This window comes from Leuresthes tenuis, unplaced genomic scaffold (genome assembly GCF_036924035.1).
Source record: "Leuresthes tenuis unplaced genomic scaffold, fLeuTen1.0.hap1 SCAF_9, whole genome shotgun sequence".
In the NCBI taxonomy this organism is placed as follows: domain Eukaryota; kingdom Metazoa; phylum Chordata; class Actinopteri; order Atheriniformes; family Atherinopsidae; genus Leuresthes; species Leuresthes tenuis.
The window spans coordinates 18,451,711-18,468,635 of record NW_027325363.1 but is presented as its reverse complement, the minus strand read 5'-3'; the positions used below and the strand labels follow the sequence as shown (position 1 = coordinate 18,468,635).

The 16,925-nt window shown below is 40.0% G+C and overlaps 1 protein-coding gene across 3 annotated transcripts in view; it reads right to left on the bottom strand.

Annotated features, from left to right (window-relative positions):
- dner (delta/notch-like EGF repeat containing) overlaps positions 1–16,925 on the bottom strand; it is a 114,646-nt gene that overhangs the window by 1,711 nt on the left and 96,010 nt on the right. For 2 of the 3 annotated variants that reach the window (XM_072392665.1, XM_072392666.1), the window contains exons 4-10: positions 16,508–16,671; positions 14,791–14,939; positions 11,929–12,082; positions 11,210–11,323; positions 4,540–4,773; positions 873–995; positions 636–749 (exon numbers count right to left, since the gene is read on the bottom strand). In XM_072392665.1, the coding sequence (XP_072248766.1) occupies positions 636–749; positions 873–995; positions 4,540–4,773; positions 11,210–11,323; positions 11,929–12,082; positions 14,791–14,939; positions 16,508–16,671 (1,052 nt within the window). The remainder of the gene's footprint in view (positions 1–635; positions 750–872; positions 996–4,539; positions 4,774–11,209; positions 11,324–11,928; positions 12,083–14,790; positions 14,940–16,507; positions 16,672–16,925) is intronic. The other variant, XM_072392667.1, reaches the window with a different exon arrangement.

Here is a 16,925-nt window from a genome sequence, read left to right as displayed (position 1 = left end):
TTTCTTTGAATTTTTTTCTTGCAATTTTGATCCGTTTGAGTATCGTATTGTCAATTTTTGTTTGTCTCTTTGTGAACATCTAACATTGCTTGCTTAATTTTTTTGGGGGGTTTCATTGTTGCCATTTAAATCTTATCATGCCCATTCTGCCACTGTCATCATTTTCTATTTCATTACAGCTATTTCATGTCTCATTTTGATTGTATAACATCTCTTTGTGTTCATTCAATGGCTAATGTGGTTCATGTAAATGTCTCTGGTAATTTCCTTTTTCTTTATGTCGCTTTTTGTCTCTTTGTGGTTGTTTTGTGAACCAGTTTTACCTGTTTTGTGTGTCTGCCAACTTTGTGTCACATATTATGTGCAATTTTGGTCGTTTCACTGCTCTTTGTAATAATTTTGTAAATCTTTGTAGTCCCACTTCATAGGTTTTGTGTCTGATTTTGACTGTATTATGTCTCTTTGGTTCCATTTGTGTCTGTGATAACTCTGTCTCTTTTTAAGTTTCTTTTGCATCTTAATTTGGTTGTATTGTGTCTCTTTCTGGAATATTACATCTCCGCGCCCTCATTGGACCGCTGAACCATTACCTCATAGACCTAATCTGTGATCTGTTCGCTGGCATCAATGCTCACCCAGGTATCCAGGTGGGCAGGCACAAGAAGCGTTAAGCCCAGCGCTCTCACAGTGCCCTCCGTTCTGACAGTGCATCTTCAGACATGGGTCCTTATAGATTTCACAGTGTCTGCCTGCCCACACACATAAAGAAAGAACCTGTAACATTTCATTGTGCTGCAAGTTTACTACCGTGACTCTGCAGCTTAGAGGCGAAGCTACAGATCACACACTATTCCACACGCAAGTGCACGTACCTTCAAATTGTGGTGTGCAGACACATTCGTAGGCATTGATGAGATCCCTGCAGGTGGCGTAGTTCTGGCAGGGTGCAGACAGACACTCATTATACTCCTCCTCGCAGTACAGGCCGTGGTAGCCTGAACGGGACAGACAAGTCTATATTAATGTCTCATATATTAATGAGTCTTTAAATACATGCAATACAGCTGCAGTGATACTACCCCTCAGGGAAGTTGCTCTGTAGATGCTGTGGAAAGACTGGGATGGTGTGTATATGGTTTATGTTGCACCATCATAACTGCTGAAGCTGAAAGCACTGCTTTAGCAGGGGCAGTTTAATGTGAAGCATGTTTTAGCACCTCAAAGGTTTTAAAGTCGTGCCTGTCCTGTTTAGTCACAGTCCCGGCTTTAAAAAAAAAAAAAAAAGGATAAATGTGTGTTATATAATGGGGAATATCATTTCCCATTCATTTTTAAAACAAGTTAAATTTATTAACCACAGAGACTATAGTGGCTAGACTAAAAAGTCAAGGGCATGTCTTGCAAAGATTACATTTTAATAAAGCATTCAGTAATACAGTTTTATCCTTGATAGTGTTTCCTCTCAGTAAAAAGTTAGAATATCTTTTGAGATAACTAAGGCCTAAGCAGCTCAATGCAAGTAAAACGCGCACATATTTCATCCTAAGAAAAGAAATACCTTGTCAGACCAAAGCATACGTTTAACTGATTCAAACATTCAGTCTTACTAAGATTCTAATTTTAACAGCGGATCTGTGAGACATTAACAAATGCGGCATTACAATAAGGGCCTTCAACTGTCATCTTTCTTACTGAGTCACTAAAATATTAGCAGAGAGAGAAAATCACCCTTGATCTACCACCAGATGACTTTAGGAGGACTTTATCATGCAAAAAATATATATATTTTGGGGGGTTAACAAAGAATTTTGCTAGTGTATCAATGGGATTGGACATAAGTGAGACGCAGTCAATTGACATGCAGTGTTCTGTGCTCTCCATAGGATGGCAGCTGTGTACTGAGGCAGAAGGAGCCAACAACAGCTACAAACAATCACTGTATGAATAACAGACAACCATTACCTCTCAATAATTTTTCCAAGCTGTGAGGTATACAACACTAAGTGGTACAGTCAGTTGCATTTTCATAACAAGATTAAATCAGATTTCAGGAATTTGCCAGGGAGAGCATGGGAAGAGAAAGAGCTCACTTTGATTTAAACCGAAACACGGCGTTCTGTTGTCTGAATGGCTTTTTGATTAAAATGTGTTTTAATGCTCTCTTATAGGCATATAAGAGAACATTAAGCTGTAATTGTGTTTAAATCATCGGCAGTTAAGCTGATTAAAAAGCTGCAATGTCTGTACATGCACTGATCTAACACCTGGTGTGCCTTTGCATACCTGCATCCATCTATTAACCAAAAATTGCCAGAGGAAATATGTCTCTAGAGTTCCTGCATGAATAGTGTACCAATCAGTTTTCATCACATCTGTTCCTCAGCTGGGTTGCTAACTGATGGTTCAACAAACTTTCACTGGGCCACAGAGAATGTGTGTTTTAGGAGAGAGAGACAAGAATTTAATGAGGATCCCAGTTGGAGCCTCTGGTGTCTTCTATGTGAAATGCCAGTGAAATGTCAAGTGCTTTTCCAGGACTTTGTCTGCTGTCTGTGGGCTGGCAGCCTCTCATGTGAGCTGGATTACAGGAATCTCGAGGATGGCTCCTTCTACGTATCAGCTCCCCTGCAGCTTGCCTTCAAACAGCCAGCAGGCATCACCGCAACCCCACTCATCACCCACACTTTCACAAGGGAGACAAACACACAATGCACAAGCAACAAACTGTTGCTTGTGCACTCACACACACACACTCAGATTCAAACTTCAAATTGCAGCTGACCGTCGAAGGAGATGGAGAAACAATTTTGCCTCATGCTGTAAGTGTGTAGTTTTCGTAATGTCTGGAATGCAAATTATAAATCATCAATTTCACCAATCTCATCAGAGAGGACTTCCTGAGCGGAGGCATTTGATTGAATAACAGCATCTGCTCAAGCAGCACAGTCATGGGCATGCATGTAAGCCAACTGCTTCACCATGGCAACCAGACAACAGAGGATGAGAGGGAAATGAGTTCAAGTAAACAGAAGGAAGGTGAAGATGAGGAAGGGCAAAAGGACAAGCAGAACTATAAAATCTGAGGGATGTGGTAAAGACAATTGGGGAGAGATCCGAATAATTTTGGAACATGAAGTAATAATGGATTATTAACTTAATCAATCATTTTCATCTATTAAAATCTTTATAGTTCAAATGCTTCATTGTTTCCCAAGATGGGAAAATTAAAGAAAAACACAAACCATTGAGACTTCGACATGTGTCCAAATTAATGAGAGAGCAGACAATGCAACAGTTGATATGTGCCCTGCTGAGACTTTTAATCCCTATCAAAGGATGATGTTTGTACAGTCAAGGCATGTCACTAACATACAACACCGCCTGCGGCGCATATGATGGCAAAGGACAAATAAGTTAATCAAATAGGATATAAAGATGGTGACTGACGTCAGGCTAATGACAGCTCGTATTAAGAGCAGAGGAGGAGCAAAGAGTCAAATTATGTTGATGGGCCACTGGGAAAGTCATCCATCTCACCATCCCAGGGACGTAATTGCAAGACAGTGGATAATGATAAGCCATCCTTCCGCCCTATTGATTTGATCATCAGCACCAGCGGCTCGATCATCCCATCTTAAAATAACTGAGTCAGATCATATTTACTGCCACAGATTGTAAAACAGCACTACAGCCCACCATCCTTACACATGACAAAGCTCCACGTGCTGGCTGTAAAGCCTGATGTGGGGTGGAGATGGAGGTCAAATCAGGATTTTAATTATATGTCGAAGTGCAAATAGATTTCTGGGGGACATTATCAAGCGTTTATTTCTGTTGGAAAGTTAACAAGGAACAGTCAATACTCTGTTTTCTAGAAAGACATTCACTAAGATAAAGAAAAACTAATTCCCTTGAAATTCACTTATCTATCCTATCCCAAAGCTTGCTGGTATGTGAGTGAAACTTGAGTTTAAATTGTAATGACTGAGTATATTGATTTTTTCTTTAAATTCTCTTCATGAAACAGCTGTGGGATGCTTACACAGGACCTTCGTCAGAGCTTTTCTATGATTTTCAGCACCCTGGGAGAAAGACTTTGGCAGCCTCTTCGTTATAACTCTAACTAGAAGTTCAGGTTCTGTTGAGAGTTGAGAATACCCTGCTTGGAGTGCTAATTTGTATCTGGTTTTAACACTTTTTGATTGTGTCATTAAGAATTCTTAAGATAAAGTAATAGATGTGCGAAAAACAGATTTTATAAGACCATGCTCAAACTTTGGCATCTTCTGATGCTTCAGACATCTTCTGATGCCAAACAGCATATTGAGGATCAAGCTTATGAGCAGGGTTGAAAAAAAACTCTCTGAGGTCTAAAAATTCATAATCAATTCAAATTTGCATCCTCTCTATGCTATTTTACTAAGATTTATAATAAACAAAAAGATAAACTGTGCCAGCTCTAACTGACTGACTGGATTTATAAAGCCTGAAGCACAGCCTTCCCAAGCTTTTACTGGGCTCTCAAACACTGCAGCTCACCTGGGACGCACAGACACCTGTAGCTGTTGCCCACACTGCGGCAGACCCCGTGGGCACAGGGATTCAGGGCACAGAAGTCCACCAGCTGGGCACATGTGGGGCCTGTGAAGCCTGCTGTGCAGCTACAGCCAAATCCCAGGGGGCCAGGGCCCTGGGCATAGCATGTGCCGTTATTATGACAAGGGCTGGAAGCACATGGGTCCACCTTCTGCTCACATGTAGCACCTTGGTAACCTGTGAGACAATGGTGCATTATGAAAGGACAAAGAAGAAAATAAAAGGAAAATATCAAACCAACAGAAAAGCAATTTCCTTTTAAAGTTAAAGATCAAGCATCTCTGGGAAAAAAAAGGGGGTTTCTACCTGTGCCACTAATATGATGTGTCCCTATCTACAAGGAAAGGTGAAAAACCCTTAGAGCACCAAACTGAATTATGCCCTAGTAGGGTGAAAGCACTGTACCTTAAAAACTAGTAAATTTTTCTCCCTTCTTGTCTGTACTTTAGAAAAAAAACAATGCTGCACCCTATGGACAAACATGTACCTTTATGCTTCTGTTGCAGAAGGTAAACAAGCATGACACCTGCAGTCAATTCTTAACAACAGCTTGAGCAACTCCAGACAGAAAGGCCTCTTGCTCAATGCTGAAATTTGAACTTGCTGTGACCAAATTTAAAGAATCAGTTCCATTATCGTTTTCTACATGGCCATGTGCAAAGACAACAGAGAACAGCTACCTAAACTGTACCCCCACACAATTAGATTGTTTTGTTGACAGCAACACAGTTTCAATGTGTACAACATTGGATAATGTTGCCCCTCTGAAAAAGAAGGTAATCAGTCAGAAGAGGTTGGCTCCTTGGCATAATTCACAGGTGCGTGCTTTAAAGCAGTCTTTAAAGCAGACGGCAAGAAAGCTGGAGAGAGAATGGAGTAATAGTTAATATTATATAGCTCAATTAGTCTGGAAAGACAGTCTAATAGCATATAAGAAAGCCCAATGTAAAGCTAGATCTCCTTATTATTCATCATTGATAGAAGAGAATAAGAACATATAAAGCTCTTAATGACCAAGCTTTTCTGTCCTCTCAACCTCCAGCCGGTTGAGGCAGATGGCCACCCTCCCTGAGTCTGGTTCCTGTTAAAGGGATGTTTTTTTCTTTCCACAGTTGCCTCTTGCATGCTCAGGATTGGCGGATTGGATTGAAGAGAGGTTTCGATGCGTTACAGTGGCGTTACACACGACTGAGCAGGTGTAGACCAGAGTTCGTGTCCTGTTCCAGTCAGCGATCGTTACCGTAACTTTGCTTTTAAATGTCATTTTTAGTTTCAGCTGCTGTTTTGTTGGGTTTATGCAGTGAAAAGATTACATTGTTAAAATTGAGCATTAGAAAGTCAAACAAAAAGAAAGAATCTGTGTCCATCTGCACACATACAGAGTTTGTTGTTTCTTCCCTATTTTACATTTCCACCAGACCCCTCCCCTCCTGGGAGCAGGGCCCAGACCTCGCTCTCGCCTAAGAACATGATGATTCTGTGCATTTGCTGTTCTGGGTCTCCTTACAGGAGTCAAGACAACAAACTCTCCAGAGTGTTTTAAACCACAGTTAAAGATCCATCTCTTATCAAAGTATTGGATTTACGAGGTTCACAACTCTGTTTTTTGTTATTTCTTGCTTGGAATTTTGTCTTTATTTGTTTCTTTTTGCCTTTTCTATTGTATTGTACACTGTCTTTCCTTCCTTTATAGACTTTATACTTGATATGTGAATAATTTCAAATTGGGGTTTGTGTGATGATGCCACAGCTTCCTTCTTCACCATCTCTTATTATCTTGTGAGCCTCTGCCTCTGTCACCTATCCACTGCTTCTAAAAATAACTCCTTTTCTTCACCCCTTCTGCTACTTCTGTCTTCACTTCCTTCGAGAGCTGCCATTGTGCTGCAGAGGAGAGAAAGTCCCTGCTCTTTGCACGCACATACCTGTCCGTGGTATAGTGCATATGGGCCCTCTGATTTACAATAACACAGCACTAAATCCTGTGCTGACTGCACCAGAGAGCACACTCCATTGAACTAATGAAGAGATCTCACACCAGCGTCCATTGATCTGCAAGACTGTATTTCACTGTGAGGAGAACATTTATCATTTAGCTGGGGGACAGGAGCAATGTGCAGCAGTCTAGAGAAAACTCATTACAGCTCTTCCTCTTTGTTTTTGTTCACTGTCACATTCTACTTCATCCCTTCTTCCTCCTCTGCTTGCAAATAAGCAGAAGCTATACACGTGCATAAATTAGATTTAAGACTTTTAAGCATTTGTTCTACTGCTGTATATTTACCTGCTTTCTTTTTTTGCTTCTGTGCACTGTCACAAAGCTTGAGCTCAGTTACTTTCTCTGTCTTTGGATATTCTCAGATTTACAGACCTACAGTATCTGGAGTCACACACACACACACCGCTGCTAGCATTCAAACCATCAAGGACATAACATCTTAAATTTAGCCATCCCATTCCCTCGTCTGCCTTTCTACTTCTGACTGGAGGCAGCTTCAGTGCCGACGTTCATACTTCACGCTTATTTGTCAGTTTGCTAATAGATGTGGCAGTCTCTGTTGAAGAGCTCTAAATGTATTTGTGCTGATCCAGAAAGTGAAATGCCAGTGAAATATTCAATCATGACTTCTTCATCACCTTATTGTGACCTGAGGGAGTAAGAATAAAAAGTAGAAGACAGTCAGGGGACACATGTCACCATAAAAAATATTATTCTACAGTTGATGGTCCAAACTACATTTGTATCTTTTAAATTTGAGCATACATTAAACAAATACCGAAATGAGGGGCTGCGGTGAGTTCTGACTGAAGGTCAGGTGTATGCGAAAATAAGACTTTTTGCTCTTATTTTTTTATTTGAACTAATTGCACATACTCAGTTCTCTTGATTATCATAGATCATCAAATTATAGTCAGGAGCTCACGTAAGACCAATCAGAAAAATGGCAATAATGCATCTCTGTCCTCTTGTAGCTGAGACAGATCAGGACAGTGTTTGTTTTTCCAAACTGCCTGATATCCTCTGTTTAACTTAAGTTTTAATAAGTTGGAATCCACAGTCTCCGTGACTCTGAGACATCAGTAAGTCAGCTGTGCTGTGTATTGATGAGTACATGGTGCTGTCCATGGTGCTGAAGTAGCAGAGAGATTTGTAATTACAGTGTTTTTTATCTCTGTCTCACCCTTCTGTCCGTTTCATCTTGGATCTATAGTGTTGGAAATTAGTTGTAAACTATAGTTACTTAATTCTATACTGTGGTTACTGTCATGCAGAAATCTTGTCTCTGCATTTCCATATTTTTTCCATAATGTCATGCAGTTTGTTACCTTTTATGCCCATGAGTGAATTTTACAACAAAGTAACAATGAGAGAGTTTGTAGCTATGCCTTTAAAATGTATTTGATTTGACTGTATTAACAATCAGTTATTTAAACAAAAGAAACAAAATACATACATAAAACCAGATAAATGTGTGTGAAGTAAAGATGATGTCATAAAAAATGAACAACTTTACAACAGCAGCGTCCTCATCCTTGTTATGCTATTCAAACAAAGTTAGCCTCCTCAGTTCCATGTCAGACTCAGTTTCAAATAAGTTATTTTCACATGAAAATGTTTGGTCAGTTTTTGCAAATTTCCCTCAAAGTTCTCGAATGTCTACAGTCTTTCAAAAGGATCTTTGGTATCTTGTAATACATGGCACTGTCATATCTACAATGGGCGTTATGTTGCCCATTGTAACCCTAACCCTGCAGCAAAAAGAAAGCATTATGAATAAGCTAAAACATTTACTTTTAGTTTGTTTTGGCTTTTTGTCAGTGTTTATAATATATCATCAGTCATATTCTTATTAAGTCCTGTAACATTACCTTACCTTGTCGGTTGACATTTTTGGTGTCTTCTGTAGGTGCTTTCAACCACCTTTGTCAAAAAAATTCACGTAATACGTTGTGCATGTGCAGGGCTCACACAGCAATTTGCTTTTACACAGAGGCGTTACATCCCACAAATGTAGGGGGACTAAAGAGCAAAAAAAATCTAACAAAATAAGTCTGATTCAGTGGTGTTACTTCTTTATGAAAATACAGCTCGGACCTTCATCAATAATACAAAATTTTTATCAGAGGCAGATATAGTTTTTATTGTGGATCATTTGAGTTACCTGAAAGTGGAGCAACTGAGGACGTTAATCCTTAAAAGGACACTCGCTGAAATACCCAAGAAATACTCAATACTCAAATTCTCAAGTTTCAACCCAATCTCACAATGTTATTGAGGGCTATTGGAAAAATGTATTTATTTTTCTACTTGTAATTTTTTACTTTCACCACTTCTAACCCATGACATCACTGATTGTGAAATAGTCTGACCTTTGCTGTTTGGCTGGAGAGAGTCACGTGACTTTGTTCTATTGCCATGGCATGTGGGCGCTCCATTTGTAAGCTTGCGCGATAACAGTTCAGTTAATCTGAACTGACCACGGCTTGTTTAACTGCTGTGGTTACATCACTTGAAATTAACTTTCTAATGTGAAAAAATGCGGTATTTTTTGTTTGAAAAAAAAACAAACATCAAAATTCATAAAGCCCAGCGGTTCTACTAAATCTAAAGGAGTAGGTCTGACTACAACAGGGACATCATTGGTCAGTGCATTGGTTTGTAGACACATAGTCGTAAGATATGTTGCTGGAACTGGAACTGGCATCATATGTTAAAGCTTTCTACTGGAGTGAACCTGCTTTTATTGACAAAAGTAGCAGCAAATTTGCTCATGTTTACTGTCTGTTTCATTTTTTACTTGGCTCAGGTTCTTCATGGAAATTTGCTGTTTTTCAAAAAATGCAGCTGACAGAAAAACTAACTGGAATGAAAATACTGTGATCCCCGCAGGATGAATTCACTGTAGCAAAAAGAGGAAGAAAAAAAAGAAATCTACTCATGCTGTCATGGTTGGCAAAACGATCCCAAAGCTGATGAATTTCAGATGACAACAGTGGTAGAGGTGCCATGCCTTTATTGCTAGAATCTGTGCAGGAAGACTAGAAAGATCATTTGGGAACTATTTATAGGGATGGGAGGGTAGATCCTGATTTAGCACTGAGTGGCATAAAAGCACCATTTAAATATTTATTTGGCTGTTCAAATGCTTCCCTGATTATTTTACAATTGAGGACACAACTACACAGTGACGGTGCTAATCATCATGTCCTGCAAAGCATTTCTACTTGGCACACTGAGACACCCCCGCAAAGAGACTGACTTCTGTTCCAAGAACAAAGAACAGCAGATCCTTTTTGTACTTCTTTTTCTCTTCGCCCTGCACTCTTCTTATCTATCTATACTCTGTACATGTAAAGGTTTCACACAAAAGATATCTAAAGGATTCTTGGACTTTTCTATGTTTAAAAATCTAATGCTTTCTTACACATGAATATTTTATCCTACTATGAAGAATCTCCATTGACAGTATCCAAGAAATGTTCAAGACATCATTTGTAAAGAAAAAAAATGCCTAAAGATACAATTATTTGCCTGTAGTAGTTTTATAGATGCAGATCTCTCTTCACCTGCGTTTGTCATTTGAAAACTTGTTTATGCCACTTAGATGGAGATTTAAAGGAGTTTCGTGAATTCCCTGGAGTCATCGAGGAGTCCTTTAAAAAGCTGCTCAACCTGAGCCCAGCATGTCATGAAAAGTATGGTTTTGTGTGAACATTGTTCAGTATTCTAACTAATTACTGAGCTATTGATTGATAACTTGCCTCACAATAAGTCCTATAATTAAACAGCCTTTTCTAATGAATTTGCCATTTTCACTTTATATCAGTGAAGTTGAATTCACTCATCAAATTGGACAATTGCATACATATCTTCTACTAGAATTAATTTGATAAAGAATCATAAAATGGGTTGTGTTACTGCAAGGTTTCTCCTTTTCAGAGTGTTCTCTTTGATGATTTGTTTTTCTTGAATCACCAGCTACTTGTACATAAACACATATACACAGAAATAGCTAAATAAGCCATTTCAATTTTGTTTTGCTTTCATGACATCTATCATGTCCTTGGACACCTCATCACCTTTGACTGTCTTGTTTCAAGAATAAATAAATAGAATAAATATAAATATAAATGGGATTAAAAGTACGACCAGGTGTTGCAGTATCAGCAAAGCCTTCCCCAGCTCAACCATGAAGAATCATTAGGAGTTAAATTGGATTCCTGGATTCCAACTCTTGTTTAATTATGTCCATATGCTTTGCTACCTGATGTTCTCCCTGCATTTTAGTTGCACATACAAAGTCTGTGCACGTGGCTTGAATTAACTGCAACCCAGTGTGCTCTGTCTGAGAGATGCAGTAGTTTTGCGGTCACAGATTTCTCCAGAGACGCAAATGCAGGTCGCTCAGTTTATGAAGGCTAATTAAAATGAAGGAGGAAAGTTTAAATTAGGCATCTCGGTGGCACAGATACTGTAAAACAAGCAACAGACACAGTCTGAACTCTTAAAAAAAAAAGAAAAACACCGTATTTTGGGGTAGCACAGACTTGTCTTTGTACGTTTGTCTTGGTCTTTGCTTCTTCACAAAAACACACAAACATCACTTCCTACCTTCGGGGCAATAGCACCTGGGCCCGGCCAGGCTGCTGAAACAGGTGGCTCCATTCTTGCAAGGCTCAGAGAGGCAGTGGTTCACCAGCAACTGGCAGCGCTCCCCTTCATAACCTGGCAAACACGCGCTTCGTTATCAGGCTGTTTAATGTGTTTAAGCTACAAACAGGGCCAATCCTTGTCTTAGCTAACAGACATATGTACTGCCCTTATATAGTTAGGTTGTTTTTTTTGTTTGTTTGTTTTACTGTTGTTAAGATGTGATTTATCACGAAAGATTATGGTATTTATTAGACGGTATTGTAAAAGCTGTTCATTTTTGTGCTTATTATGTTTAACATATCAAAAAGTATCAGGTAAAAGAAGCTACTAATTTGGATTTTAATCAGTCAATCATACAAGGCTTGTTAGCACAATGAGAAATGACCAGCTATCAATAGTAACTTGTGACATTGTCTGTCCTACCAGAGGGCCTTGTTTTGAAGTCCCTGTCTCAAAACGAATCTGTCAAGATCAAAGGTCCAATATGCTCGCTCATCCTTTGGTCTCATTCAGACATTTTCTAAAGCAAAGGACGAGACTTGCATCCTTCAAATCGATTCAAGCCGTCAGAGAGCACACGGTCAGACTTCAGTGAGTCTTTAAAACAGAACCAATAATACACACACTTTGGACGGGGGGGGGGGGCGCTTAAAATGGCCAGATGCGCACAAACACACCTGGTTGGCAGTTGCATGTGAAGTTGTGTCCTTCACCGCCTTGCCTGACATCAGTGCAGGTGCCGTTGTTGCGACAGGGTCGGGCGTGGCAGGCGTCGAATTCCTCGCAAAAAATTCCAGTGTTGCCATCCTCACACTCGCAGAAGAAAGTACTCTGCAGGAGACATTCACACAAAAGTTTTACAAATTAGGCCGCGAAAGAAAAACTTGTGAAACTGAAGGAATGGCTTTAAAAAATGTCAAATAATTCAGTGACAGAACATTGCTGTTACAAGCAATAGTGGCAAAGTTTGGTTTTCTCAGCTTAAAAGGGTGTTTTGATGAGAAAAAATTCATTTTCATCTCCATCTCCATCTCAATCTGTTGATGCATCTTATCTCTTGGGGAAATAGGATCACCAGCGGGGCTCAGATGTTGCACTCTTCTTCTACTGCAGCCATTTCTTCTCTTTCATCGGGAGGATAAGATCAACTTACTTTCCCAAAAGACCCATTCCTATACTTAAAAGTCAGCATCAGATGATGGTTAAGAACTTTAATGAAAATGAATCTAAATGAAAATGATTTTTCATCAGCAGTGCTCTTATTTGTTGTGTCACTCCAAACTTTTCTCTGAGGGGGCCAAAAACCAAACCAGCACAGCAGACTTTAAGTAAACACGACAAGAAAGCAGAAAACACAACTTTTGACAACCACTGATGGAAACATTTGCATTTAAAAACACATTTTGAACATATTTTGGTGTGTTTTCTTCTCGTTTCATTTGTTGGACCTTTGTGTTTTCAGTTTTTCTAAATTATGCATTTTTCTGAAATGTGTGTGTGGTCTTTATCTAAATGTTGTTGTGTTTCCTGACTTGTCTCATTACACTGATGTAGCTTAAGCTTAAGTTTGGCTTTGATAAATATATAGTATATATATACATTCTGCTTATTTTGTAGATGTTCAAACGTCAGTAATGTCACAAATGATCTAAATGTCACATAAACAAGGTTCAGTGCTTCCTTTAGTGTCTCATTTTGCATAGGATAACACTGTACTATTTGCTATTTAATAAAAGGAGACGTTGTCTCACAACTTTCTCTACTAGCAACATTCAAAGCGAGAGTTCAGTCAAAGTTTTATACAAAAATATCAAATGAGATTTATGTGGTGAAATGTGAGGACTGGAGGGTGAGCAACTTTCTCAATGTGAAAAACAACACCATTTTTTACTTTTGTGATAAATAAAGCATTTTTCTACTTCATTTCATTTCATTATGCCCCTTTTTAATGGTAAAAGAAAAGACACCACACTAGGAGCCACAGCATTTTCGAAACACTGTAAAATAGACCAACATCACAGCCCAATAAAAGTAAAGTCAAATTCTCTTTTCTTGACATCACAACGTTATCGAGGTCAAAGAAAAGTGTTTCAAGTGTTGTCATTTGCTCAGGATCAGCAACAGATGGGAACAATAAGTGATCAAGGCATCAGAGAAGAGGTTACGACAGGTTTGATCTGGGACACATGAAAAGTGGGGTGTATGGGGTATCCTCACAGGACGAGGTAGCTTAAGACAGACAGATTACTGAGTCTTTCGAGGCATTCTGAGATGGTAACCAGACTTGCTGCCCAGGACCATAGGGGGGTCCTGTGAACGATGCTGGTCCAAATATGAATGAGATTTCTCAAAGGCTCCTAATAGGGCAGCACACATCTCCCTCCAAAAGTTGCAGCAGCGATTAAGGTGACTTTGAACAGAGGGAACGGTAGCTCGTGTTCCTGCGAAGGAAACAATGGGAGTTGGTAACCTGAGGAGCGCTCAGAAGGTGATTTCCCAGTGGCCGAACTGATCAATGAATTGTGAGCATACTCAATCCAGGAAAGGAATTCACTCCAGGTGCTTTGGTTAGCTCCTGTAACACAACAAATAGCTGATTACAATTCTTGGTTAATTCTTTCGGTCTGGCCATTAGTTTGTGGATGAAAACCAGAAGAAAGGCTAATTGTGGCACCAAAGGCCTTTTTCCAAACTTGAGAAGTGAATTGGGGTCCTCTATCACTGACAACGTCAACGTGGATTTCATGGAGCCGGAAAACATGATCAACCAGTAGATCTACAGTTTCTGCAGCAGTGGGCAATTTAGGAAGCGCTATGAAGTGGACGGCCACTGTAGTACCGGATGAAACAATGATTGGAGTTAACAAAACCCAAGAAGCTTTGTAACTCTTTCCTTGTCGTTGGTATAGGCCTCTCTGCAGCTGCTTTACTTCGTTGGGATCTGCTTTAATTCTGATGCAGCCTCACAAAATCTCACAATGTCAACCTGAAACTTGCACTTTTCAGCGTAGTCATTGAAAGACCGGTCACGCATGCAAAGTGTGTTCTTCTTGATTGAGAGAAAAAATTGGAAGATGCCGTCAAGCTAAACAAACACAAAATGGTTTAAAAGTCTCTGAGGATGTCATTAATGTGTACAGCAGCATTTTTCCTCTGTGTGTGACGCTGCCCAATTGTCAGCTTCACTCCTACTTTCTTTTTCCCATATTGATGTATTAAGGGTAGTTTATTGTTTTTTAATCCATTTGTAGATTCAGTCATTGTCCTTTATACTTATATTACTTTACTGATTGATTTTGTTTTGCTGCTGTCTTAATTTTCATTATATTCTGCTGTGATCTTCATATTATGTCTCTGATACAGTGCACATTGACTTAATTTTTCTGATTGAATTTCTTTTATTTGTCCTGAAGGGAAAGCCCTTCGGGCGAACTGTTGTTATTTTAAGTGTGCCATAGAAAAAAAAGTTACTTTATTTGACCTAATTGTGTCCATGAGCTTGCTGAAAGAAAGGAAACCTTCATTGCTGGAAGCCTCACCTCAGATGGCTGCGTGACGCATTTGCCCTTCCCAGAGCACTGAGGGTCACTGAAGCTGCTACCGGGCTCAACGCAGCTGCTGGCCTTGACCGTCAGGTTGAGACGCAGGGTGACCTCTGGAGCCGTGGGAGCACCCACACGGATCACACCTACCAAAGAGATTTTGAGTTTTATAAACTACTCATGTAGCATCTGTATCTATAGAACACCAACATACACAGGTTTTTGTGCATGTTTGTGGCTCATACTGAACACACAAACTCCATGTCCTCTGAATGATTAGGTGGCTCAATAGTAGAGGGTTTTTTTTTTAATAGTATAACAACATAGATAGGGCTCAGATTTATCTTTTGGAAGTAATTCCTGGTACGCAGACAGGTCTTTATGTGGCCTAAAATAAGTGTTTCTCTCTGTGTCGCCACTCTCTGGATTAATAAATTCCAAACACCTCTTTCTAATGTGCTCAGTCAAAGCTTGACAGTTTCACTGGCCCTCGCATAAAAATAGGATCAGTTAATATCAAGTCCTGTTTTTTTAGAGCTTGATCAGAGCCAACGAACTGCAACTCCCCCCAATGACGGGCACGATGATGCAAGCACTTTGACCAATCAGAGCAGTGACAAAGCTGCGCATGTTCCTCTGTCATCACTGTTAGAATGATCGTCAGCCTAGTTCTGAACCTGCACAGTCACTGCTCTTTTAACTTCGAAAGCATCTGGGGAAAAAGACGGATAAAAAAAATGGATGCTTTGCAAAGACTTTCCCAGCACGCACACATGTGTGTAAGTCACCTTCATGCTTACACGAGACACAAGAAATTTAGCGGAAATGTGAGTTTGCTTTTGTTGGGAACATTAGTCATGCATGATTAGGTCGACGTCTGACGACAAAAACGTCACATAAGCTACTCGTGTCTCACAATTCGACCTTTATTCCTCTCTCCTTCTTTCCCTCTAATCCCTCTCTGTTTTCCCATCCTCCTCGTTATCTGACTCCCCCTCTCTCCCACCCTCCATTATCCTCTCTCCCCTCTGATTTAACTCCCCAATGTCATCTCCTTCGTAAAGCAGATGCAGCGGCTGCCACAGAGGTAGCAGACAAGTGAAGGTCAGCAGACAGGAAGTATAGTGAACAGCCTCAGGTATGTGGAGCACACACAGAGGCCCACCGGCCCCCAATTAACCACCTCCAGCACCCTGTAGCTCACACCACTGTTTGTGTGAATATTTACAGTTTGTGCTTCAATATCAAACTACAGAGGAAATATCTGCATAAAAGTCAGTTCAGTATTTCAGTATAATGTTCTGAGTCATGAATGTTTGCTAATTTCCCCACTGACATTCTTTATGTGAAGAATAAACGTTGTTATGACAGTTTACCCAAGTTCATTAATATTCTGGCCCAGTTTTATATGAGCTACTTGGAGGTATTTCAAAATGTTTCTAAGTCAGCCCCTTTGTGGTTGTCCAACGAACCATCAAACAAATTGAATAACCAAAACTGTGACAGGAAAAGCATTGTTTTCTTGCCTCATCTGCTGTTATTCATATAGACGATTCATTACTTTTTCATTTCTTTGATTATGCTCTGTGTGATCAGTTGTGGAGGCCAGAGATACTGCCTCTGAGTAATGACTTGTCCTGGTTATTGTATCTTCAACCATGCTTTATGATGTTTTGCACATTTTGCTCTTTATTTCCTCAGGAGAGAAGCTTACTGAGGAAGTAGTTCTGTCCCAGGGGCAGCAGGTGATCCGGGACCACGAGTCCATCAGGGGCCTGCAGGAACCACAGGGTAGTGCCATTCAGGATGGAGGAGCGGAGGAAACCTTCTTCACTGACACGCCACAGCACTGGAGCTCCACTGGCATTCACCACCACACTGGTTGTAGGAGAGCGACAATGTGAGAGAGAGGAGGGAGAATAAGGAGTGTTAAATGAATGTGGACTTGGCTTGCAGTTTGACCCAAAACACAAGTTTGTGCTCCACTTTCAACTGGACTCTTTCCAGCCGCCTTTTCAGCTTGTGCTGCGGGTTGTCAGTCTTCAAAATGTAAATAATGGATTATGATTGAAGAAATGCTCTGAAACAATGAAAATGTAATCAATCTTGGCACATATAAAGTAGTACTATCA